This window comes from Chroicocephalus ridibundus, chromosome 1 (assembly GCF_963924245.1).
Source record: "Chroicocephalus ridibundus chromosome 1, bChrRid1.1, whole genome shotgun sequence".
Lineage (NCBI taxonomy): Eukaryota > Metazoa > Chordata > Aves > Charadriiformes > Laridae > Chroicocephalus > Chroicocephalus ridibundus.
Genome location: NC_086284.1, coordinates 183381125 through 183408026, shown reverse-complemented (window position 1 = coordinate 183408026; position 26902 = coordinate 183381125). Strand labels below are relative to the sequence as shown.

General features: G+C 40.8%; 1 protein-coding gene across 4 annotated transcripts in view; it reads left to right on the top strand.

Annotated features, from left to right (window-relative positions):
* TBC1D30 (TBC1 domain family member 30) overlaps positions 1 to 22172 on the top strand; it is a 54314-nt gene extending 32142 nt beyond the window's left edge. For 2 of the 4 annotated variants that reach the window (XM_063323026.1, XM_063323028.1), the window contains 10 exons: positions 668 to 793; positions 1917 to 2102; positions 5032 to 5200; positions 6706 to 6874; positions 9797 to 9902; positions 15527 to 15639; positions 15813 to 15952; positions 17595 to 17801; positions 17988 to 18044; positions 19370 to 22172. In XM_063323026.1, the coding sequence (XP_063179096.1) occupies positions 668 to 793; positions 1917 to 2102; positions 5032 to 5200; positions 6706 to 6874; positions 9797 to 9902; positions 15527 to 15639; positions 15813 to 15952; positions 17595 to 17801; positions 17988 to 18044; positions 19370 to 20151 (2055 nt within the window). In that variant the 3' untranslated portion in view covers positions 20152 to 22172. The remainder of the gene's footprint in view (positions 1 to 667; positions 794 to 1916; positions 2103 to 5031; positions 5201 to 6705; positions 6875 to 9796; positions 9903 to 15526; positions 15640 to 15812; positions 15953 to 17594; positions 17802 to 17987; positions 18045 to 19369) is intronic. The other 2 variants (XM_063323027.1, XM_063323029.1) reach the window with 1 other exon arrangement.
* The last annotated feature ends 4730 nt before the right edge of the window (positions 22173 to 26902 follow it).

Genomic DNA, 26902 nt, shown 5'->3' with positions numbered 1-26902 from the left:
CATAAATCTGGTAATTATTAGGCTTTAAAATTAGTCAAAATGTTTGTTTTCAGAACTCCCTATAGCACCAACAGTGTAGGAAGCCCTCTTGTAAGTTACTTTGATCCAAGTGATATTTTCAGATCAATCCCAAATGGTTAAGACTAGGTGCTATTTCTTCTGCAAAGTTGACCAGCAGATACCTCTGCTAAAGAGAAGCACCCCTAAATTTCTTTTGTGGGGTTTTCAGGAGATAAATCCATGGTTGAGTTTGAGGAAAGTCTGCAGCAGTGTTACCTTTTACAAAAACTCCTTAATGGTTACGAGGTTGGAAGGGCTGAACTGACAAGGAGGGCCCTTGCAGGAGCGTGCGTCTCCATCTTGGAGGGACCCTGTGGCTTCAGTTTCTGGCAACGGACTTGCATCTTTGTAAGCAGTTCATAGATCTGGACATTTAATGCTAACTGTTACCTTCCTTTCTGTTTTAGGGAGCAAGGTATTACTTTAATTGTGCAAAATTTGTTTTTGATATAGTCCTCTTCTGTATATTTCAAGTCAACTTCTGTGTATTTCAAGCATATCACATATGGGTGAAGTGGTTGAGGTTCATCTAACGGTATATATCAAAACTGTTCATATTTTGTCTGAGAAATAATTAATTTTGTTGACTTGCTGTGTGTATTTGTAGGTTTGGCTGACCCTAGCTGATCAGTACTTACACAGTATAGCCATTGACTGGGATAAAACCATGCGTTTCACGTTCAATGAAAGAAGTAATCCTGATGATGACTCTATGGGCATCCAGATAGTAAAGGTATCCAGCTAGTTTGTTCTTTATTTTAACTTTTTAATGAAATTTTGATTTATTTTTTTTTAAATAAATGGAATTTGGATTTATTTTGTTCTCTGCAACTGCTTTGGCAAAAATTACATCTTAATTCCCTTTAGCTCACCAAAATTATTTCATTGGCTTCTTTGGTCCTTCTTCTGCACTGGTCTGGTTAGTGTTAGCTGCGAAAAAATTTGCTATCACTGTTGTTTTTTTGTTTTGTGGGGTTTTTTTTTCCCAATTTCTACTTTTTATTTTAAAAGAAAGACTGGAGTTTAATGGAGACTAAGGAACATAAGTGGTCTTTTTTCCTCTTCTCTAAATAAATACAAATGTTTGATGGGATTAAAAAGTATGTTTTATAATACAGCAATGGAGCATTTTTCAGCTGTTTTACAGGAGTGAAACACCTTTGTCTATGTATGTTTCTCAGCTAATTAATGTTTAATATTTAAAGCAATGGGCAGTTTTAGGGAAACGGTTAATAGATTTGTATTGATGTGGTGACTTAAATATTAGTCTGTTTACCTATTTAGGCAGTATTACTTTATTTAGGAGAGATTGTGTTTTGTAGTCACCTCAATTAGAGTATGTGGAACAAAATACGTTCCTGGTGATTACAATTGTCATCTGTACTTGGTAATTTAAGCTTATAGATACTACTTATGAAATATTAAACATTGCAGTACATGTTTTGCCTTTCACTTATAAATCCCTTAAATCTCAAAGACACTCTTTCTGGGTTTTTTTTATTGTTTGAAAATTTAGTTGCCTAGTAGTTCTTTTACACTTCGATAAAAACAGCTGCTCTTTTTTGTTCAATTATGAAGCTGTTGTCTTGCCTCTTTGAAAGGTAGATATCTATTAGTATCTTCTGTGACAGCTTCATATGAACATCTTTTAGGTAACTTGTTTATTTAAGAGCTTGCTGAACCTATTTTTCTTCAGTAAGCTAAAGGTTTACAGATTAAAAAAGAAACATTGTCATCAACTTTGGGAGTGTGTATTGGGAGGGTGGAGGTGGAAGGAAAATTGGGACAGGCAGGAGAGCTAAAGGGGGAAGAAAGATGCACATCTTTACTGTCTCTTCTTGTCTTTTTCTTTAAAGGACCTTCACCGAACTGGTTGTAGTTCTTACTGTGGCCAGGAGGCAGAGCAAGATCGAGTGGTATTAAAACGCGTTTTGCTGGCTTATGCCAGGTGGAATAAATCTGTTGGCTATTGTCAAGGATTTAACATACTAGCTGCGCTTATTCTGGAAGTAATGGAGGGCAATGAAGGGGATGCCCTGAAAGTGAGTAAAATATTTTTTTTTCAGTGTTGAAAATTGATTTTAGTTAGAACTTCAGAATCAACCAGTGCATGAATTTTGTAGGCTGCCCAAAAGAGCAGGACTCAAAGGAGTCAACCAACTTATATCTGTGGATTGTTCGTTGTTCTCTCTGAGCTAAAATGAACAGTTTGAATATTATAACTGTTAATTTTTTTTCAAACAGAAACTAATGAGGGCTTGGCCATAGTAAAAATAAATGGGAACACTCCTACTGACTTTAGAATATCTTATCCCATAATTCCAAATCTGCTTCCAAACACCATAGGAAGCTGAAACCTTCAGATTCCGTTATCAGCCTCTTGTGTAGCAATAGCATGTGAGGCAGTTAATAAATCTGCTGCATTTTAAAGCAAATTCTAGGAAGACACAAATATTTAAAATGAAAGTAAATCACTTTGAAGACACTTTCTGGGCTATATTAGTCATGCAATGTTTTATTTTTGTAGACCTTTTCTGTTCTAATTAAAAGAAAGCTTCATGAAATTTATAATACGTCAGAAAATGGAAATACGGTTTACTATGGGACATGGTTTAAGGTTTGCCAAGATCATGTGCAAATTTCCTTAGGTAAACTTGCTCATATACGTGAGTTGGGGTCAAATTAATAAAAGGTGACTGTGACTCTTGAGATACTAAGCTGTCTGTTTTGACTTAGACACTGATTTAACTATGGTAAATATTTAAATTCACTCAGAGCTCCTAAAATATATAGAGCTTGTGATAGCAGAATCCAGCAAGCTGGTATTTAGTATTTCATTCTAGAGAACTGCCTGTAATAGGAAGAAAATACCATAATATACCTACTTTATATCAGAGAATAAAATTTCCATTCAATAATTCTTGCTAAAAATTTCCTCGGTATTTTTAGCTATAATTTATCACATCTTATTGTCATCTTATACTGTCCAGAAGCTCCTAAAACACATTATGATAATATAGGAAATATGATTGCCCAAGGTTTATGAAGTCCAAATTGAATATAAGAACTGTGTGCATCTTTATATTATTGGATTGTCTTTTACTGTGAGTGGAGTCAGGCTCCTTGAGCGAAGGAGACAATGGAATGGCGCCAGACTGCCCTGGGGAGGTAAAGTACTGAAGGCTGGTTAGCACCAAAATGGGTCTTACACGACAAAAATAAAAATGGAAAAGAAAGTGATTTCTTTTCCAAGCTTAGTGTGTGGGCTTTGCAGAGTTGGAATTTCCTGAGAAGTGTGAGGGGGGGGAAAAGGGAAGGGGGGGGGAGGGAAACACAACCAAAAAGGAACAAGGTAAGAAAAAAAAAAAAAAAGGAAATGGGGGTTAGCACGTAGCTGTTCTGTTGTAGTCACTATGCCGTCTAAAACAAGTGAAGAGTGACTTTCAAACAGCTGTAGAGGCTGTTGCCTGTAAAGCTGTCCTCAGGACTGGAGCTATGGGGAAGCTATGTTTGGATTATTGCAGGGTCTAGGAGTTAAGGGAGGAAGGGGATTCTTGGGGTTCACCAGTCAGGTCCCCTTTCTGGGAAGGATGTTACAAACAAAAGCTCCTTTTTTGGGAATTGTCTGCCAGAGGCTGGGAAACAGCTGGTACTGTGGACATCACGGGGCTTTAACAGCACAGGAGCCAACATGGTAGCCCAGCCAGGGATGCTTGCGTCTTTACTAGTTAAGGTAACCATGTTTAAGTTAAATCTCTCAAGACACCTCAAATTTAGCCTACTGAAACTGTGGTAAGCAAGAAAATCACAGCTTACATGTGTAGAAGCTGTCAAAGAATGCATAAAAGTCTTATAGATACTGAAACTTAAAAACCATTTTTTCCTCGACATTATTGTGGGGAAATATTACAAAGTCAAATAATAAAAATAAATATGTAGAGATGTGTCATGAAGAAAGTATCTATTGCAAACTGGTAAATACATAAGCTGCTTTTTTAAAAAAGCATTCTCAAAATAATTCACGTGCCAGTGAAACAGAATGGACTTCAGTGTTGCAAAAAGATTTCTGTTCTTTCCTATGCTCTCATATGTCGGAGATTTCTGAAGTAATACCACTCAATGGGAAGGGAGGAAAATCCTTTATAAAATGGTTTCTTTAAGGTAGGGATTTATGGCTTATGTCATATGAAATGAATGAAAACACAAATAGAGATTGTAAAAGATCATGAAGTGAAGGTCAGCATCTTCTGTTGGGCTGATGATATACATCAACTTCTGCATATTTCTTTGTTGCATTTGTTCATTCTCAAGAAGGTTTCACAGTATCCAGTTAATAATACATTAGCACCCATGTAGTTGAGCTGTCTCACTTGAAGCAGATGTCTGTTTGAAATGTCTCATGCTGCTTAATTTAGCACCTTTTAAAGTGACAAGATGAAGTGCAGCACATGGTAACTCATCACAGTAAAATGTGTGGAGCGTTTATTTTAAAGAACAGTATCTCGCATTTTGGAGAGGGGGGAAAAAAAGATGATGTGGAAGATCGGTCTTGTAGTTGTGTCAGTTAACAACCAGAGGGAGGGACAGTGGAACTTTCCAACAGTGTGGAGAATCTCATAAACACACAGCATCAGAAGTGCCAAAAGGTGTCTTTGGCTTGAGTAATGGTCCCAATTTGGGGCATAGCTTACTGTGACATTGATTTTATTCATTAATGGTTCATAAATTCTGGACACCTTCAAGAGGCCTTTCACCTTGATTGCTGGTGGATACCTAGAGTACCTGTGAGTGGTTAAAATGATAATGTTTTCTCCCCATACAAATGGAGATACCAGAGGCATGTGTTGCCGCTGGCTCCAAGCCATTCTTAAGTGAACTGGGAACTTTAAAATTCTATATTTTTTTTCTGTTATTCCTAGAAAATAACTAGCCCTTTAGGTCCTACATGATTATATTTAATTTCCCCCACAGATCATGATTTACCTAATTGATAAGGTGCTTCCTGATAGCTATTTTGTCAATAATCTCCGTGCTCTCTCTGTGGATATGGCTGTTTTCCGAGATCTTTTACGAATGAAGCTTCCTGAACTGTCCCAGCACTTAGACACCCTGCAAAGAGCTGCTAACAGAGAAAGTGGAGGTAGGTTCAACAGAAAATGCTATTAAATTAGTTTTTCCTATTGTTTCATCTGAGCACTGGTTTAAAAATATGTGAGTGTTTACTTGAGTTTATTGCTTAGAATGTATATTTTAAATTTTTAAGGTGAAAGATGACGGTTTACGTTACTGATAATCTTAACATGAATAGGTGGCACTCTCAGGAAAAAAATAAAGGGGAAATATGTTGGTTCTATCACTAACTGCAAACAGAATTGTGTTGACAAGGATATGAAATCTATGGAGTGACAACACTGTAACACACAGCTTAGTACAAGGGCTACCTCGCAAAGGTCATTCCTTGCCTTAGCTCAAGATACCAGTCCTACCATTGCTCCTTCTAGTGGCTAGCTTACATAGCTGTTCTAGGAAGAGCTACAACGTGAGAGCCAATGGTGGCTGGTTAGTATTTCTTCACCTAGATGCTTAGCAACACACAGGTGCAAAACTCGTAAGTGCTTCTTGGGCTGCTACCTGAAAACGGGCTTTGCACTGTGATTTTTTTTTTTTATTATTTTTTTTTTTTCTGGTATAGCATTCCCTCCAGACTTGTTTGTTTGTTTTTTGTTGTTTTTTTTTTAGAAAACAAGATAGAGCTCTTTTATTTGGGAGTGTTTTGGGGAGAGTAGGTGTTTTGTTGTTGGTTGGCTGGGCTTTTCTTCAGTCTGGAAGATAAGTGCACCCTGAGTTCCATCTTAGAAAAGACATGCTATCATGTTCCATGTAAATAAACTGTGACTGTGCCCAAATTGTATAAAAACAAAGAATGGGTATCAAGGAGGTATCTGCTGTTTGGAAGTGTTTTCGCAGGCAGCAGCCTCTTTGGTCACGGCCTTCAGTGCATCAGTTGACAATGGGATGCACAAAGTGTTCTCCGAGCATAACAAGAAAGTAAAACTTCAGATTTTCAGCCTGAAATACTAAATCTTGTTTGAAACTTAACAAGCCAAAGGGGAAACTGAATGTGTTATAGTCAGTTCTGCTAGGCTGGCAGCACATCAAGATATTAAAACAGTAGAGAAGACTTTACAGACACAGTCACCTTCACCTTCTTGTAGATAAAGACCTCTTGTGACGTTAGTTTCTGAAGACATGCAGAGGGTTTGGGGAAGTTTTTTGTTTTGGTTTTTTTTTTTTATTTTTTAATAAAAGCTTTTAGCTCATATGGCTTTGGGGAAGGAAAAGCAATCTTTCTAATATAAGAGAAAAAAACAAGCATGATGGTGTTTTCCAGGGTTTACAGTCCAAAACCAATGCTGCTGCTTAAAGCTTTTTGCAGTGCAGCAGAATGAAAGGTGACTAAGTGTGTCATCTTTCCATCGCTCTTTTTCTCGGCTTATCTTTGGGCAGCTGCAGGCTAAGTAATTTTTTAGCAATAACAGAGGTACTAGATGTCTGGTAGATTTCAGTATGAAGCATATACTTCTTGTAAAATAATAGTAAATTACAATTATTTTAAACAGATTTTTTTTTTTTTTTAAATTTCAGGAGGCTATGAACCCCCACTTACAAACGTCTTCACAATGCAGTGGTTTCTGACCCTCTTTGCCACTTGCCTGCCTAACCATACAGTTCTGAAGATCTGGGATTCAGTATTCTTTGAAGGCTCTGAAATTATACTGAGAGTAGCTTTGGCGATCTGGGCAAAGTTGGGAGAGTAAGTGGTCATTTTTATCTGATTTTTCTTTTCAGTATGAGGAATGTGTGTCACTCACGTTGCTCTGAAAAGCGTGTTCTCAATTCTAAACAGGATGCAATCTTTCAGTAGAATGTGCAGCTTTTTCAAAGCAGAATGAAGGTGCCTCTGTGGCTCCCCCATCGTGTCAGAATGGGCATGATAATTAACTGACCCTTGCTGCAGGAAATGTCTCCGTTGTTTGCGTTGGCTGTGTATAATGTCTTCATGCTATGCTAAAAGATTGGTTAGACTTTCCAGAACATAGTCCTCTGAGGGAGCTGGTAAATACTCTGTGGAAAGACATACAGAGAGAATTGAGGGTGACTAGCTAATTTAGTTGGTTACCTGAAGCTGGGGATGTTAATTCCCTTATTTTCGTTTAGAGACCTAAGGATTTGAGCCCATTGGCTATAGCCAAGAAGAGAGTTCAATATTATGAAGAGAATGATTTAGTGTTACATGGTTCTTTTCTGTTAAGGCCTGCAGACAAATTTTCCTGAAATTCTCTGCTTTTAAGCACATGCTAGTCAGGTTTCTATTATAGTCCTTTATGGCCTTGGAAACTCACCACATAGGACAGAACACAAGAGATGGTTAGTTCTTCTAAACTCCTGTGTTGTCATAGCAAATATTTGCATTCCAAAGTGTACGGTGCTCCTGGAGAAATGAGTTTTGTCACTGGCTTCAGTGGGAGGTGTGAGCTCTGACAGGTCGAGCAGATGTTAGTTCAGCTGGAAACTTTTTTCAGCTGGCATCAGCAGCTGCATGAAAGTTTTCTTGTGATGCCTATCAGCACTCGCCTTCCTCTTCCCCTGAGAATGAACCCCTGGGATTTATGTTTAGCTCTGCCCTTGGAGGTTTCATTTCTTTTTTTCTTTCTGAATAAATTAGCACTGCAGGCCAGTAGCATTGTAAGAGACTTTGTGTAGTATATTTAATTTTTAATCCGAAGAATAATAATTAGAATAATAATTTCCTAAGAGCTTTATTTGTTCAGTTCATGAATTAAACTTGCATGAATCATTTGCATTAGGATTAAGCTGTATGTAGTCCCATTGTGCTTTATTACTTTGTACCATACCTTTAGATAAAAGGTCCTAATGCAGTGGGTCTCTGTGCACTTAAAAGCTGTAATTAAAAATGTTCCACCTCATAACATGATAAAAAAGAAAGTCACTGCTTTGAAGATTTTTACCATAGAGCTTAAAGCAAAAATGAAACGTGTTTTATAAAAATTGGAAGGAACAGAATGAATAAATCTGTAAGAGTATGTCCAAAAGAATAAGCCGTTCACATTGCATACCTTGTAACTATTGTTTGTGGGGAATGGGAGAAGGTCTGGGAGATTTGGGGGCAATTAACAGAAAGGGACACTGGTGTGATAACTAGAGACCCAAAAGGTGATGATTCAGTAAAACTGAATAAGAATTGAAATTCACTAGGCTTGTGATTAGTGATATCAAATGAGATGAGGAAGTAAAAGACTGGTCTTTGCTGGGAGGAGACTGAGATTTTGTTCCTCTTTCTTCTCCACTAGAAATAGAACGGGGGGGATTTAAAGAAGTGGGGCCTGAAACAGTGGTTATAGTCTCATGATCTTCATACTTCTCAAGACTATCTTTCTAGATGTGAAAATGGGGCGTGAAGTGCTTTTCCTAAAATGTGGGTGGTTCAATCATTCTTCTGTTCTGAGGGAGACTGAAGGAATGGGGAGGCTTAAAAATAGGTGCAGTAGAGAAAGCAGTATGTGGAGGTCACGAGAGACTGCAGGTATCGGGGAGAGCAAGCAGTAAGTTTGTGATAATTGGCTACATACCCATTGTTTCTATGCTCCTTTTTTTTTTTAACTATTTAATCATTCTTTTAGCTAAACTATGTTAAGACTTCAGTAGGGGTTTCATAGTTAAAGGGCTGTTCTCTTCAGACATTGGAGATCAACAGAAGCTTCCTCTTCTAATCCTTAAGAAAAAGGGCTGTGTACTTTTTTGATCATTCCAGCAGCTGTATTTTACAGGGGAGGCTACAACACGTAGCCAGCAATGCACTTGTTTGGGATAGAAGTAAAACAAATTTTTCACTTGACAAGAGAGGATATTTAGCAGCTGACCCTAATGTATGTAGAAGAGCAACTCACAAAAGCATATTACTCATATTTATCTTCCTCTAGCTGACACTCTGTGAGTGATTCTGTGTTTTTAGAAAATTCAAAGAAAAGTGTGGGGGGGGAAACAAACAACTCAAACCCCAAAACTAAACAAAAAACAACAACAACAAAAAACCAAACAAAAAAGTCTGCATCTCTAATTCAGAAATAGCTTTCACAAGTATGCAGGATTATGAGTGAATTTTCCTTCATTATGCATTGTGTGAGCTCAGATCTCTTGAATACAATGACATATATAAATACACCTATACTTAATTTACTCCACCGGAATGTTTTTTGGACAGCGAGTGTGTTCCTGTCTGACAAAAAGACAGTTCAGCCAGTGAATTCAGCAGTGAAGAATGGGTGACAAGGCAGTCAAGAAATCTTTATGCTCCTGTTTTGAGCAGGGAGCTCCCTTGTGCTAGTAGGAGGCAGGATTTATTGATTCTCGTGTTGTAGAAGTGAAAGGGGCAGAAGGAATAACTTGTCTGGACGTGCATGAATCCTTTACCGTCAGCAGTCAGGACAGTAAGTGTGCTTACTGTGCTCAGTACATCCTTTTACTGCAACAGTATTTCCAATGTAATGTGCACAGTTTTATTATTTGGAAGTGTAGGTAGGATTACAATAAACTTAAGAATTAAGGCGACTAATGGAAGGGCATATGTTATGATAACAGAAAGTTCACTTTTGGCTTGGAGGTGTATAATTGTATGTAAAAGTAAAATAAAAAATCAACATGTATTTTGATGTAGGCAAATAGAGTGTTGTGAAACTGCAGATGAGTTTTACAGTACCATGGGCAAGCTGACCCAGGAGATGCTGGAAGACAGTCTGATTGACAGCAATGAACTCATGCAGGTGAGTAATTGTGATATAATTATTGTTAGTATTTTCTGTGAATCCTTTAGGTGCTGATTTCTAACAAATGACACTTTTGTTCAGGTACTGCAGAAACCTGATCTCTCCCAGGAATATAAGTTTAAGATAACTAAGTTGAGCTAGCATGTCAATGGAACAAATAGATGACTTGCAGTTAAAGCTAAAATCTTGTCTTATACATTGAGTATAGAGAACCACTAGGCTTCGTTTGATAAAAAATTGGTTGTATGTTGACAGCTGAAAGTTTGTTGTGATATAATGTCCAATTGGATTTACGCAAGTAAGATGTAGAATCTTTTAGTAGTTATAATTTTTAGGGTGTTTTATCTTTATGTTTTGGCCAGTTATTTATTACGTTGTGTCCTTTTCGTTCTGCAGACACTGGGAGACAAGAGTTTATCAAGTGAGAAGGGAAAAATATCCTTCATCATTTTAAAAAAAAAAAAAAGCTATGAACAGTCGTCAGTGAACTACAAACAAAGACATTTGTAGATAATTGCAGTCCCTGAATTCTTAAAGCATACGTCATTTTATGAGAACAAAGATCCACATTGTTCTGGGAAAGGAGAGGGACTTTAGTATTACAGATATAATTGTATTGATTTGCACTTACACTTTCTTTTCCTGATATCCTTGAGGTGTTGTCTACTTAGATGTTTTATAAAGACTTCATGCTATGGTTCTGCAACTTTGCTTTTGATGAGTTAGAATATGGTGATTAAATGGGTGCAAATTCAGAGCACATAATTAATCTGAAATTTTTTATGTGATTTAGGGGAAGGAAGAAGTCAATTTCAGTATATGAAGTTGGATGAGTTAGAGGAGTTAGCAGGTGACTTCTGTTACTTATTACTGGAAGCAAAACTTATTGACTGTCTGGGATAATACACTTCCATTGTCTGATGAAGTAAAGGATCACTTTCAGATTTTTGGCTTTTGTTATTGATGGGTTTTTTTGTTCAATGAGGGAGGTCTAGGAATGAGAGGTGAGCACTTGTGGCTTTGTTTTGCTTCAAAAATGGAAATGCAGCTGGTCAGAGGTACTTGCACGCTTTTAAAATAAGCGTTAAGGTTTCTCACAAGGCAGTTCATATATTGAGGATGCATGAGGAGGGTGGCCCAAGGTGACGCCTTCTCATATTCATTGTGTTTCAGTTCCTGATGTCAAGCGCAGTACAAAATCAAGATGTGGCACTTGTGACAAAGAATAATGTTGGGAAAGCTGACGTGGGTTTTAGTGACTCAGTGGGGATTTCTTTCTTCACCATTGTGTGTAATAGAAGATAAGGCATAGGTAACTTACTGGTTGGAGGGATGGAAGGATCTTTTTGGTTTTTTAGCTGTTGCAAATACAAGTATAATGAATTATCAGTCTTTTTGTGCTTCAGCAAAAAAATAAGCACTTGGTGCAAAGTATTCATAGTGTACGTGTGTATTTTGTGACACTGATAGGAGCATTAAGGTAGGTAGGATAGCATTGCTGTTGATACGGAGAACGTGGGAGGTTTAAGTTTTCTGCATAGAGAAGCAGTGCGTCTGTTTTTAAGATAGCATTCTTCAGGTGAAATGCAGGCACTGGCAGTGTAGCCATCTCCACCTGAGGTGTTCACTCGAGGCTCTCTTTGTTGTAAGTGGAGTTAGGCACTACAGGTGTTTACCATTAGGGGATACGAATGCCACCATGTGCTTGCCTGCTGCATTTGAACAATTCTCTCTGCGTTGGAGAAGAAAATAAAGAAATATGAACCATTGCGTTAATGAAAGGACCCAGGCTGCTTGAAGATACTGTTTTTTAAATTGCTCTAGGCTTTTTCGGAGGAGTCAGACAGAGATGAACGTTTGGACTGCTTTGTTTACAAATTGTTCTTTCTCCACACCGTCCGCCGCTGCGGCCCCCCACCCCCCCACTCCCGCCCATCAAAATCAGATCCATGAATTTACGTCTAATACTCTTTACAAAGGGGCTCAAGGATTGGTATCCTACTGCAGGAAAGGATTAATATTCTGCTCTGCCTTCCCTACACATTTCAGTAAAGGTTGCTGGTGGCAGTCACCTCACTTTAGGCTTGCACGATGCTTACATTTGCATCTGAACTACTTGTGCAGGCTCACTTAAGCCGGTGAAGAGTAACAGGCCCTTCTCCACCACTAGAAAACAAATTGTGCTCTAGAAAGCCCTTCCTTTGGTAGTTTAAAGAGGGAGGTAAGGCTTTAGGGCCAAGTGCTGGAGGAGCAGATGTCTAAAGTAGATGAGAGGACTCCTGTCCTCATTCTCTCCACCAGCATGTATACTTGCTGCAAGTTTATCGTTAAAAATGCCTGCCTTTCTCCTCCCATGCAGACAGTACATTACCTAGGACTGTGGGCTTAAAGCTTTTGCAGATTTGGCCCTTGCGTTGCAAGAGTTCTTACAGTGTCATGCTGAGGAGAGCATGGAGGGATTGGAGGAGCAAGCAAGCTTAGAGCTTCCTCCTTTTTCAGATGGAACGGTTTAGGTAAATAAAGGGTAAGGGCTGTACACATCAGATGCTAGACTGGGTATGTATTCAGGGCTAGAAGTTAAACAAATACAGTATTCAGTAATGTCATTTTATTGGCCTATTAATAATCTTTCGTTCAAACATGGAGATAGAAGGCTGTACGACAGGTGCCTGCATATATTCTAAACAGCATGTGCTAGATTGAGTATATACTTTCATGTCTTCTCAGAAAGTGAGCGTTTTTATGAGCAGCTAAACTAATTCAGTTTGTACGCCTAGAAACATTCCGGCACAGAGGAGATAAGAAGCAAACAGGAAAAGGAGAGGAATCCCTGCGTGTTTACTGTGGTGGAGGGCAACAGGGATTAATCCCTTTGTAGTACCCTAGCATTTTAGACTGTCTCCTGTAGACAGCTACTCTGATTTCCTGGTATTCACTAGTAGCACTTTGTTTTCTTATGGGTTTGGTTTTGCTTTTTGTTTTATTTTCTGAGTGAAAGTGAAAAGAGAGAGGAGCCTTAAACCAGTGTGGGGTGGCTCTTAAGAGTGTTTGAGCTGTCTGCAATGGCAAAACTGCTTACCCTGTTTTAGAAGCCACAGCCCAAAACCTTCTGTACGGTATTCTGCTGAGGGTGTAGGTAGCTTTGCATTTTTAGGGTAAGGCAAAGGAGTGACAAATGCTACTGATTTGAGGTGAGACGAGAGGGTTTTTTTCCTTGTCTTTTTTTTCTTATTCCCAGGATCTGTCCCTTATGGCCATAAATAAGATAATAAGTTCGGCTGCATCATGCTTTGTATGGGTAGGCTGTTTCCCTCTGGCACAGCTCACCAGAATTAATCAAATGGCATCCAAGGCTGTGTACAAACTAGGAACAGGATGCTTTGACTCTGAAGCATTGCTGTGAGGAGATCACAAGTGGTGATTGACAATATTTTTTTTTTAAATTTCCAGTGGCACTTACATCAGCATAAAATTTGTCTGTGAATCTCATAGCCAGGTGGCAAGTGAGGCCTCCAGTTATAATCTGATAACAAGTAATTAAGTTAAAAATGTGTATGCTGAATGAAAGAAGTTGCACAGGGTCTGGAAGAGACACGGATTGGAGACAGGCAATAGCTAAAAGCGTAATCTAAAACAGTAGGTGCAAGGAGTAAATGGAGGGCTCAGTGTCGACTGTTCCACTTAAAGGGTAACTAGCATATGGAACAAGTTACCTGAAAAAGGCTGTTGACATAAAGAGCAGAAATAAATTCCAGACACACCTCCTTCTCTATGAAGGGAGAGAGTTGAGACATATGGGGGGAAAAAACCCAACAGGAAAGTGTGGTGGAGATCAAACAAGCAGGCAGACATGTTGGGCCAGAGGTAGGTCTTTCTCCAGATCATAAAATTCCTTCGTCTGCTAGACTGCCGGGATATTGCTGCTTAAGCCCTAGAGAATATTTGTCTTTCACAGTAGCATTGCAGTTTCACAGAGTGGCAAAGCTTCCAATTCATGCTCTGCGTTTTTGTAGGCTTTCTCCTTTGCCTTAGAGTCTGTGCATGGCTTGAACTGTAAAAGCATTTTCATGCAGAAGACTGTTGAACTGCACTGATCCCTGTGCCTGATCCAGCCAGGAGTGTCCTTCCTGTTCCTCGTTGCATAAATCATTGCTGTTAGTGACACTTTTTTTTTTTTCTTCTGTCAGGAAAGGTCTAGTACTGAATTCATGTTTGCAGTTTTCCTTAGAGTATTTAGCACAGACAAGGCACAGTTCAAGAATGGATTATGGAGAAATTGTTCAAAATTTCCTTTCATCTTAATTGAGGCAGTTTGCCTTCAGATGAAAATGTCACTGACTTAATAGCACAGGAAAAAAAAAATGTAAGTGAAGATTTCCTGTCATAGCTAATGAGAATTTTTTTCTTTGCCATCTTTCAGAAGACATTTAATTTTCAAGACGGGGAACAGCTTTAATATTTCAGAGAAACTGTGAGAAATTATTTTTTGGCTATTTTTTTCTTTTTACTTCTGACATTCTGACACACAGTGAATTGTGTGTCAGTAATTTGAAAGCCCTGAATAGTTATAAGTGTACAAAAACGGGGAAAAAGGGCAACTAAAATAGGTAAGAACAAATCAGCAGTGATATTACAATGAATATGATGTGTCTTTCTGCGGGGTTGGCTGGCGACACGCATTCTGTTACTACAAAAAGACTTACAGCGAAAATAATGCCTAAAGCAAGTGCATTTGCAGCTATTGATCTTCTTTAACTCTGAGTATTGAAGTAAATAAAATGTATTAGAGGCTTTTATGGCCTTGTTTAACGTTCTGGGGACTATGTGCTGAGTTCAGAGAATTGCAGAGTCGTTTCTTTGTTCACCATAGAACAAATGCCTTTTAAAAAAAACCAACGACTACTACCCCACCTCCCTCACCCCCCATAAAAAACACAAAACAACCTCACAAAAAAAACCCTAAAACAAAACACCAAAAAAACTTTACAAAACAACAATCAAACCCAGAAACCGAGAGGAGAAAAGTTAGCTGCATAATGTTGGGTCCTTCTTCTTTGGCCATATTTTTTTGTGGTGAAGTGATTTCCTTCACACAAGCTCTTGGAGCTGCTCAGGTGAAGTAACGGATCTGTTAACTGTCCACATCAAGTGAGGATTTGCTCCTTCCTGTCTATGCTAGTGACAATACATTGTTGAATACTTGAGCAGAAACGTAGGTCTTCTGGAAGATCCTCAAAACCTCAATGATGCATTCATGTAAGTGAAATCATAATTGGAGGAGGAGGATTTCTGGTGTGCTGGCAAGGAGAGGATTGACAATGATTATTAAATAAGTACAGGAGTTTAAAATGACCCTACATCTCATGTTATCCGTTCCTTTTTTTTTTTTTTCCTCTAAACCATGTATCTTTCTAGTGAGTCAGTTGTTACTTTTCTTATAGGAAATACTGGCTGAATCATAAAACTAGACCATTTCCATTTTCTTGCAGCACATGAGAATATGCAGCCTTTAATCCTGCAAGACTGTGAAAGTCTGTTCATGGAAAAAAAATCTTTTGTGGCACTGTTAGTTAAAGCAAAATTTTTAAAAGTGCATTTTTTTCTTTCTTTTTTTCCCCTAGACTGTTTATACCATGGCTCAGTTTCCCTTCCCACAGCTGGCAGAATTAAGGGAGAAGTACACATACAACATTACTCCTTTCCCTGCAGCAGTTAAATCAACTTCACTTTCAGGGTAAGTTTGAAATGCGTTGCTTATGGCATATAGGGTTATTGTTTACCCTACACAGATAGTGAAAAGGCAAGTGTCATCGTCCCATGTATGCTCCTAAAGAACATAAAGATGTTTGGTAATTATCATATTTAAGAATATCTCTTTCTTATTTCTCTTACGTTCTCATTTGACAGAAGGCTAGGCAGAACCAGAGACAGTGATGAGGAGAATGACCTAGATGATGAAGACTCAATTGCCAATGCAATTGGCTGTCTTGGACCATTAAGTGGGTTTTTGGCACCAGAGCTCCAAAAATACCAAAAACAGATGAAAGGTAAAGGTGCTTTTGTTCATTTTGGAAAACATAGTTAAATCTGCATGACCTTGAAGAAATTGTCTATAGCTTCCTCTGTGAAAGCTGCTATGAAAATTGTATTTTATATTCGTGTAGAGATTACAGCAGGTACCAAATTACTCGCTCTGCGGTCCATGAACATGTCTTCAAAGTCAGGTTTGAAGGCTGCATGTATACAATAAATGACAATGTGTGTTAAGGATTTGGCTACGGTGATGGTTAAAAAATCAACCCCATAGTGTTGCCTGCCCACAAAAAAAGAAGCATGCGTTTGGAAAAAAAGTCCACCCTAAATCCATGCTTGTTTCCAAGAAAGCTGTTAGGTAGTCAGCATTTTATGAAGAGTGTACATGTAATAAATAATCTTGGCCTTTTGTAGCATATGCGTGGCTAATACTGGAACCTGTCAGCAGTGGGTGAATTCTGTAGGTCATTTTCACCACTCTTTTGGCCAAACCTTCAGACTGTTATACGTTTTGGCTATATTCATGTTTTTATAAAATTGGGTAGGGTTTAGGGTGTTCTGACAAAATGTCACTATTTTTCAAATCCCTCCACGTTGAAATGAAATTTCTGACAGAATTGCATGTTCACCTGTGCAAGCTCTACAAACAGAACAAAATTCTGATCCATACAAGAAAAGCGGATAATTCTATTAACTTGCAGCCTTTATGAAATGGTACTGGATCAACAGTGATTTTATGATATCCTGGGAGAGGCTGTAACTATTTATCCTCCACCCTCCCCACAGACTGATGTAGCAGTTGCTGTTACCTGATTTACACATCATCATTCTTGTGGCTTGTTTTTGCTGAGACCTATAAGCTGTAATTTTCCTCTTGATTGCTGTGGTGGTGTGTTTTTTCCTTCCTGAGGGACTGTACGTCTCTACCTGCCGCTTCAAGCGAGCGCTTAGTCAGAACATCAAACTGCTGTTGCAAACTAAGCCAAAGCCAAACAAACATCCCTTGAAAAAGAATTATCCCCTTGACCCTGGAGTGCCAGTTTGGTGGTGCATCAGAAACAGCTGTGAAAATAAATTGCACGGCTGCTGTTGCTCTGCAGCTGTTGATCAGAGATGCTTTCAAGTTGCCTGAACCTCAGCTGCTCTGTGCTTATCCCTCTTGTTGCTACTAGCAGCTTTCTCCCTGTGGTGCTGTAACTGTTTCTTGATGCCTCTTCCTGGTATCACCAGGTCAGTTGTTTAATCCCATGCCTGCTTGACTGTAATGTATTTTATAACTTGCATTGTTAGCCTCCTCTTTGACCAACTGAGTGTCTTTCATAATTAGTTTCTGAATTACTTTAGTGATAGCTTGATGTAATTTTGGGTAACTGAAGAACTGTGCTTATAACTTTGCCTTGCTATGTTAATTGACTTTTGTACTCTTTAAACTCCCCTCAAACCCTTGCCATTCTTAAGCAGTAGTTCTAGAAATGTAATACTTATTATAAATAGTGCAGCTTTGTTAAATGTGCATATTATAATAATTTTTTAATTAAAGCGTACAGTCAAATAAGACAATAGGAATTGGACATAGAATTCCCTTGTAGATAATCTGCAGAACTCTTGAGTATGCCAATTTACTCCTCATGTCCACTTTGTTCACGCTCTGTGCAGATCAGAATGAAGAACAAAGTCTGGGTTCCAGTAACATTGCAGAATTAAGTCCAGGAGCAATAAACTCTTGCCGAAGCGAGTATCACGCTGCTTTTAACAGCATGATGATGGAGCGTATGACCACTGATATTAATGCACTGAAAAAGCAATATTCCAGGATAAAGAAGAAGCAGCAACAGCAGGTTCACCATGTGTATATCAGAGCAGGTAACATATCAAAACATGCTTCGTTTACTGATTACTGCAAGCTAACGTCATCATAGGAGACCCATTCTTTTACGTAGACAAAACAAGAGAGACTGATGGAATATATAACACATTAGTAGTAAAGGGGTACCACTTCCTACAGACAGATTGTAAATGAGAACGTGATGTTTTTTCTTCTTTTGTCAGGATCTGAAGATGACGACCCTGGGATTTTTTTAGGTCCCAGGGACCAGCTGAACAATGGTATTTAAAAATGTCTTTGCTGTCTGGGTGCATTGCGTTGATCTCTCTGATTAAAAACTTTAAATCTTTGGCATTCTTGGAGTTGACATACTGATGCACTGGAAAAAGTGAAACGAGGAGATGAGTACACTTCAGACCAAGTGTCAGGTAGATTTCTAGCTGGCCCGTATTATCTGAACTCCTCTCATTTCATCTGGGCATGGCAAATTATGCAGCTGAAGAACTAGCTTAGGTGTTCCATTGTGGCTGGCAGTTTATGTAGCCATAATGATTCTGCTGTGAAGATTGAGCCAGACATCAGTCCGTTAGTTAGTAATCTGTTTTATGGAGTCTGTTTCCCCAATTGGCAAACTCAAAATGTAGGGCTTAGCACGAGCATTGCAGCTGAAGGTTTTAGCGCGTGTGCAAGCTGAACACAGCCCACCCCACTCATTCCTCCCCACTTAGGTATCATCTTTCTAAGTCAGCGTTGAACCATGGAGATGAGTCACCATGGAGAATTTCTATTCCTCTATTAGATTGTCTAAACTTGTCCTAGCAGGAGCATTTGAATACACAGAGCTGCAATTTTTTGTTAACATCATTTGTAAGGAAATTTTTTTTTTAAATATTGTCAAAGTATTTGCTTTGAACAAAGGCTGTAGCCAGTAGAAACAGTGCAAACAGTAAAATGTTAACTCCCAAGGATTGCCAACCCTCACCTCCAAACACAAACCTTTCTAATCTTACTAATCATGATGCGGGGCTGGGTTTGTGGTTTAATCAAACTGTCATCTACCTACCTAATTCTGAGTCTACTGCTCTGGTTTAAGAGGACCCAATAGAAAAGAGTTGGTGCGGTTTATCCATTAAAAATACATTGGTTCATTCTCCAGTCACACAAGCCTCATGGAGAGGCTTATTTGACTGTCCTTGTACAGGGATTGAATTGCCTCCGATGGGAGAGAAATGCAGGAGAGGGGAAAGATCAGAAGCCAATACTAATGTTAAACTACCAGTTACAGTTCAGTTCCAAAAAGTGAGAAGTTATTTTTGTTATGATTTATTTTCGTGGTATTCCTGTCTCAGGACTTACCCGTAGGCAAGAAGCAGGGAGGCTTCTTGTTTATTATAGAAGGAATGTTTAGTATAGAAGTTACAGCTTTCTGTTCGACCCCCAGATGTAAGAGAAATCCAGTAATTTTTAAAATTTTTTGAATACCAGACAGTCCTACAAACCTTTGCTGTACCTCAAGAAAGCCATCAAATTTCGTGGTGGATCCTTAGAACATTAACTTGTTTCGATCTTTAACAGCACTGTGTTTCTTTTAAACACTTTCTTTCAGATAAAGGGCCAGTTACCAGCCTCCTCCCTTCTCAGGTAAACCATTCCCCGGTGATAAACCACCTGCTTTTAGGAAAGAAGATGAAACTGAATAACAGGTCTCTCAAAAATGCTGTTATTCACATCCCAAGTCACGCTACAGGGAAGATGTCTCCCATTCCCCAAGAAGATCTTAAAACAAAACTGAACTCTCCGTGGCGCGCTCACATACGAGTTCATCGAAAGAATCTTGCTAGGGCCAAAGGCCAGCTGGGCTACGGGGATACTGTAGGACTGATAGATGAGCAGAGCGAGAGCTGTAAAACAAATAGTCCTGGTGCAAAGGAGGAGACTTCCAAGCATTCTGACTTTGGAGAAAGAGAAGGAGGTGGTTTGGATGACAGGACTACTCGAAAAGCTGACCGGCAGTCGCCTGAGCCAGTGTCTGCAGACAGCAGCACAACCATGGCAGCGGTTCAGCTGAAACTGGAAGCGCTGGAACTCACCTCAGATAACAAAACCAATACTGAGTCAACATCCCATCAGTCCGGCCAGCCACGTTTATCAGAGTCTTCCCGTTCATCCAGTGACAGCGGAAACCTGGCTAAATCTCCTCAGCCTGCGAACCCAAAGCCTCAAGTCTTCAATCCTTTTCCCAGTGTCAAGCCTCTTCGAAAGTCAGCTACAGCCAGGAATTTAGGGCTGTATGGCCCCACTGAAAGAACACCAACTGTACACTTCCCACAGATGAGCAGAAGTTTCAATAAGTCTGCCAGTGGCAACAGTGGGACCAGGAAACGATGATGTACCACATGGCGCTTTCTGTTTCTGACAGCAAGAAAAAATTTGTATTGCTTTTTTTAAAAAAAAAAAAATGTGTGCGCGTGTATGTGTGTCCCAAAGGGTTTCTAATCTTTAATTAAGTAATGGGGACAAAAGTGGTTACCAGATGTATAAATATGTGTCTTTGAAAATTGTGCTGCTGTGTTGTTATGGGATAGATTAGCGAAGATGCACTCTGGCACCCCATTGTCGATTCTGATGGTTCTGTGGTAAAATAAACATTGATTTGCAGTGTGAAGCATACTGTTGCTTTAAATCGAACTCAGACATAAAAACCACCGTCCGCCTTTAACCCCTCAGCCCTCCGTGGCTGCCTCCTGTCTCTTTCAAAGCTTGAAGGACAAATTGCAGACAGGTCTAACAGTTTTTGTGACTGTTACGCAGCTTCCCCATTAGACCTCACCATCACGCTCTGTGAATGACTGGAGAAGCCGTGACTACCAGAAGCACAAGCAGCCCTAGCAATCAAAAGCATCCCTTTGTGTCTGACATTAACCGCTTGCCTACCTGGCACCTGCCTTCAGACCTTCCTGAGCAGCATTTTGTGCTTCTCTTCCCACAGCAGTCCCCTCCTGATATGGTTTCTAATAAAAATGTAATCAGTGAGCATGAGGATAGCAGACATAAGTCCATCCACAACACCGGTTTGCTCCTTTTTTGATACATATGTACATACATACATCTCTGTTACTGCTGGAGAGTTGCAGCACTGCAAAGTTAGGAATTAGGTACAACTATAGGTGTAGTTGTATGAATATTATGACAAATCTTGGCTTCAATGGATTTAAAAGCTGTTATCATGTCATTAAATCATATTTGCCAGCTTAGCAGTAGGTAAAATATATGAATGTTCCAAAGTAGTTTAGGGTTTTAAATTCTATAAATAGAGCGATTAGATACTTAGGGTGCCACTTACTGTTAAAAGCCAACACATCAGCCACTGCGTGAGTGGGATGGACCCATGGGACTGCCATGGGCGTCCATGGCTTGCTTCTGGTTTGGTGGGAAAGAGCAATGGCAAAGCAATAAGCTGACTATTTGCTTCCAAATCAAAAAGCAAAGCTGGTGAATACTGTAAGACAAGTACTTTAAGTACTTCCCCCCCCCCATACATTAAACAGGCAGTCAGAGAAACTAAAAGTGAACAATTCAATTCCAGGGTTGCAAAATCAAGCACTCCAAAAAATGCAGGTTGCTCTTAAAATATTACATCTCTGCCGAATTGTATGTGTTGACTGTGATTTGTTACACTATTACTTCTGAGTTTCCCATGACATGAAAGTGCCATTATTTTAAAGTGGAGTAAAAGCAGTAATGATGTATCGGCCCCATCGTATGTAATATCCTACTTTCTCTTTTAAAATTCTGTGTTAAATTTGTGAATTAACATATCATTGTCTATTTATTAATGTATCCCATAACCTATGGGATGTTATATGAGTTTTACTGTATGCCATAACTTACAAGCTGTACAATATACCCTTGTTTATTATTGTGGGGACAGTTTTATTTTGTTGTTGTTTTATACGAGTGTATGAATATGAAATAATATACAAGTATGAACACTATAAATATAAACCAGATGTAGATCGGATCTTGCCCCTGCCTTATTTTCAGGTTATAGTAGTATTGTCACTAATGATTATTTATAGTGCTAAGTAAATTTAAAATAACGTAGAATTTAGTCATTGATCACGGACTATATGAGAATTGTTTCTGCCTTGATTTAGAAGAAATGGACTTCTCAAAATTTTACTGTGAATCATTCTCCCCAGTTTTTCCTTAGCTTCAGTCTATCACGTGGCTGTATACTGAACAATAAATACTGAAAAATAAAAGGACTGTCATTCTGCAAAAATGACTAAAATGTCACAACTGTGTGCATGAATTTTCAACATGTTAAGATGTAATTAAGCAACGGACAATTCACAGGCTTTGCACAGATATTGGTCTGGGGAAAGAAATGCCAATAAAATACTAATTCTAGCAATTCAGACCGACTCAGTAATTGACGAGTGCGCTCTGAGGGGCTTGTACTTGTACTCTGCTTGGGGCAGTGGGATTGAAGCGAAGGAACCACGGCAACTCGGGGCTTTGGTTTGATGCCGTTTGCGGCAGGAAATTTTCTTTAAGTAGTGCTAGCTGAGAAAATGGGGTGTCATTTTAGCTGTTCAGTAACTCGAAGGACGTTCACTCTCCACTTGAGATCTGCGTTCAACACATACCAAAAGCAACTCCACCACTTGGTACTGAGGTGGAACATTAAGACGAGGTCCAGAGAACCAGGAAACTCCAGACAAGTTTTCAATTATTTTTCCCTAAAGATCCCTTCAGCAAATGAGGTCTGGTGACGCAGCCGTGCTGGGAAGAGTGGCACTGCAGTGCTGGGGACCTTGGGAAGCACGGTAGTGGAAGTCTCTGCTGCAAAACCCTCTGCATTTTGTTCTCCTTGGGGCCTCTTCCTATTAATCCTCTCTTCCATGCAACGAAATGACCTTTCTGTTTGTTGGGGTTTTTTTAAACTCCTTGAATCTTTTTTTGAGAATGTTTTTGCTAGGGTCAAGCTGACTTTTATTTCTGAGAATGCATTTCAGCATCATCAAATGGAAGCTCTCAAGGGATGGATGTTTGATTTAGCTTTGAGGACACTTGCGGTCTTGCAAGTGGAAACAGGTCTGAAGCTATTCTGAGATTATTGGAAAGTGCCTGTGCTTTTGGGGTAGGAATGGTAGATGTTAGAAATTGGCTTTTCAGAATTGCAGGCAGCAAACACTTGATTCCGTCCACAACTGCAGCTAGGCAAAATATAATTTTGTATACGTAACAAAAATAGTACCAGAATCCATTCAAAAGAACATAAGTGGTTGCTATAAAGGCAACAAAATATTATTTCAAGAAAAAATGAAATGGAGCCCTTTACGTTGATATTTTCAATTCAGGTAAATGTTAAATTTCAAAATTTGAAGAGAGACTTTTAATCTGTTTCAAACCTCCACAACACGTATTTTAAACCATGTGAAATTGTTTATACAGCAGTAAGGAGGGTGGTGTCAGCATTTTGTAGTTTTCCTTCACCTCGCAATGAGTCACCCAGTGCTGGTCCACAGGCCGCACTCACACCTGGCGGAGTGGCCCGGAGACAAAGCCATCATTGTCCGACACCAGCTCCACTGAGGCATGAAAAAACAAAAACTGGTCCTAATGGGTCCGTGTCCTTGTTTTCCTTTGTTTGCTCCAGTTTGACTCACTCTTTGGTTGCAGAAGATTGGTTCAAGGCAGGGGGTCGTCATAGAGCCCCAGGAGTGATTTGAGAGGTGCAGTCATCCCTGACCAGCACCTTCAGCCCTTGGGACCGGTCGGGTCACTGGTTTCTCAAGCACCCAGAAACTGCTGCTGTGTTTGGACACCTCTGCATTGGTGACAGCATCCCTGGGGAGCTGCACTCCAGGAGGGTCGTGTGTGGGGTGGGAGGATCCAGGTGCTGCAGTAAAAGTGTACGTGTGAAGGAAGGGTATCTTCTGCACATCCTTCCCCACTGAAGAGCCTGAAGAGCCTTCATGGCTCACACAAGCTGACTGCGACTGACAGGAGATATGTAACAAGATTTAGGACACAGAAGTGGTTTGCAGGGTCAGACCGTGTCAGGCTGGCCGATGCTCAGCCTCCCCAGCCTGCAGGATGCCGTTCCGGCTGTGCTTCATCCTACAAAGCAGCATACGGCACTTACTGCCTCACCGCAGGTTTAAAAAGAACCACAAACATTTCCAAGCCTTTTTCTGATAAAATCTTATCAAACCACTCTGGCTTACCACAAATAAGCAGGCAGGCGTGGGGGCGGCGTGGGAGGCGATGTGTGTGGATGGAAAGGTTGGGAGGAGGGAAGGAGTGGGCAAAAAGTGCAAGAAGCTTTGAGGGAGGGCAAACTCCTCAGTGGCCGTGCTTCTTTTGGGTTGTTTTTTTATTAACAACATATCAAGGGATCAGATCAGCGACGTGCTGCTCCCTGCCCATCCATCGTGTGTTCAGATTGCTCATGGACTTGCCTGATGCCGGCAAGGAGCCGTATCCCATGATGTTCTTGCTCACTCCCTTGGCAGCCGGGCTGTTGCTCCCAGCCTTTCCCGGAGGAGGGATACGCCAGCGCAGAGCCCTCCTGTGCGGTTGGTTCACTGCGGCTGGGTTTGCCCAGTGAGCCGCCAAAATGGGAGCGAACACTCAAATCCAGGCTGGGTAAAACACGTGCTCTCGTTGCTGTCACACCTGACATCTCTTGGCCTCTGCTCTGAGCCAGCTCCGCGGGGAGGGTGATGACAGTGCCCCAAAACCAGGCTGTAAGTGTTGCAGGTGTGCCAGGCCGTGGCTGGATGGAGGTGGCCGTGAAAGCCCGGGCGCAGCTGGCCTGCCAGCTCAGCCCCAAGGCTCTGCAAGCCTGAGTGCGCTCAGAGTGGGGCCTGCGCCCGTCTGCGGGGCATCTGGTGGATGCACGCACCGCTCAGCACACAGCAGGGCTGGGGACGCAATCCCCCACGTCTGGTTTGACAGCAGCAGCAGCCCTGAAGGTCTGGTAGAAAGGGCTGCTACATCGTACGTTGCTTGCACTCTCCTTCCCTCAAGGGCATGTACATTTTTTAATTATCACTTGTTAATTTTTTTTTTTATACCGGAGCAGGAGAGACAGGGGTGCTTGCTGCATCTCAGCACTCAAGAGGTTTTGCAGGTGTTCCTCCCTACGTTCGGCTTCTGCTTGCCCTTTGTGAACTCCCAACCCTTGCTTGCCTTCGTTGGCTGCGTTTGGTGAGAATTTTCAGTGAGATAAGGATAACCATGCTGGTCTGCTTAGCCCAGCATCTTCTCTCTGACTACTAATGGTTGGAACCACCTAAGAGAGGACTCCTGGAGCAACACGGTGCATCCAGCCTTAGCTTTCCCTAGGGCAGTCATCCCGTTTTGCCTGGGTTGTGCGCATTGTCGGGTCTGCCAGCGGAAAAGTAAAAGTATGCAAGAAACTCAAGGGCATGCCGACCGTGCAGATCTGAGACAAATAATTCTGAGGAGGTAGGGAACCGCTGGCCTTGCAGATCCGAGACAAATAACCTTGAGGAAGTAGGGAGTTAAGCAACAAGTTATAACTGTAGCTTCTAGCACATAGCAAAACCGTAGCTTCTAGCATGTAGCGAAACCGCAAGTAGGAGGGATTATTGTAATGAAACATTTAGAGCTAAGCCAATCAGAAATGATAGAATTTATGTAACTGTTAAGTAGCTGTATAAAAGGCTTTCTGACGCGTCTAATAAACTGACATTTTGCTTGCATCAAGCAGCGTCCCGTCTCTCAATCGCGGCAAATTGGTGACCCCGACGTGATGGGTTGGTGAACCGCCTAGCTGAGCGGCTTGCTGTGAGTCCCACGGAACGTTGAATGAGCTGCTGAAAGGAAGGAGGAACTGGCCAGGAATCCCTCTGGATTTAAGAGGTGAGCTGTGGGAAACATGGGGAATCAGATGTCCCCCGCAGAGAGAGACGTATATGAGGTTATGAAAACGCTCCTCCGGAAACATAAAAAAGATATTTCCGGGCAGGACTTAAAGATTATGCTTAAGTGGGTACAAATGAAGATCCCCACTGTTACGGCCTCCAGTATTTTTACCCGGGAACTTTGGGACGATGTGGGGGTAAAGTTGTGGGACTCAGCGACGTCAGAGAACGCCGAGGCTCAGCGTTTGCTTCCGTGGTGGAGAAATATCTTTGAGGCTATTAAGGCACAGGAAAGGGGCCATAAAGACTCTCCAGATACTAAGGGGGAACCTCCACCAGCTCAGCCTTTGCTTCCCCCTCCGCTACCTCCGCGACGCGCTAAGTCGCCCGGACCCTTAAAGGTCTGTGCCGCAGGCTACCCTCCTGAGGAAGATCCGCTTGACCCGGGGCCCGTTGATCCCGATAAAGAGCCTGACTTGTACCCCCCTGACCCTCATGATACATGGGCGAATATTAGACGTCAAGCTTTAAAAGAAGGTGACTTGGTTATTTATCAAGGCCGGGGAGTGCAGTGGGAGGCTTTGTCCTTCCCTGTGATTAAAGAGCTGCGCCGTACCGTCACGGAACACGGGCTCTCTTCCCCATATTTTGCGAGCCTGCTGTCTTCTGTCTTTGATACGTACGTTATGACTCCCTATGATTTAAAATCGCTAGCGCAATTGTTATTAACCCCTACCCAGTATTCCCTCTGGGAGTCGCATTGGAGAGGGGGCCTTCAAACTCTCCTCACCAGCTACGTAGGTCATAATAATGCTGCTCTTGCCGCACTGACCATGGAGCACCTTATGGGTACGGGTCAGCACTCTGATCCAGCAGCACAGGCTCGAGATTGTCCACGAGAGGCCCTGGAAGCGATCCGCGAAGAAGCAAAAAAGGCTTTACTCAAAATACCCGATTCCCGTAAACCTCAAAAAGCATTCACCTCTATTACGCAGGAACCTCGGGAGCCGTACATGCAATTCATTGATAGACTTAAGCAAGCTTTAGAATGCCAAATCAATAATACCGAAGCTCGAGAGATTTTGCTATTAAAATTAGCAGTTGAAAATGCTAACGCCGACTGTAAAAAATTACTTAAATCTCTCCCTAACCCAGCTCCGACTTTGGTTGAAATGGTGGAGGCTTGTAATCGTATTGGTACTATAGACCACAAATTTGAAGTGATGGCAGCTGCTTTC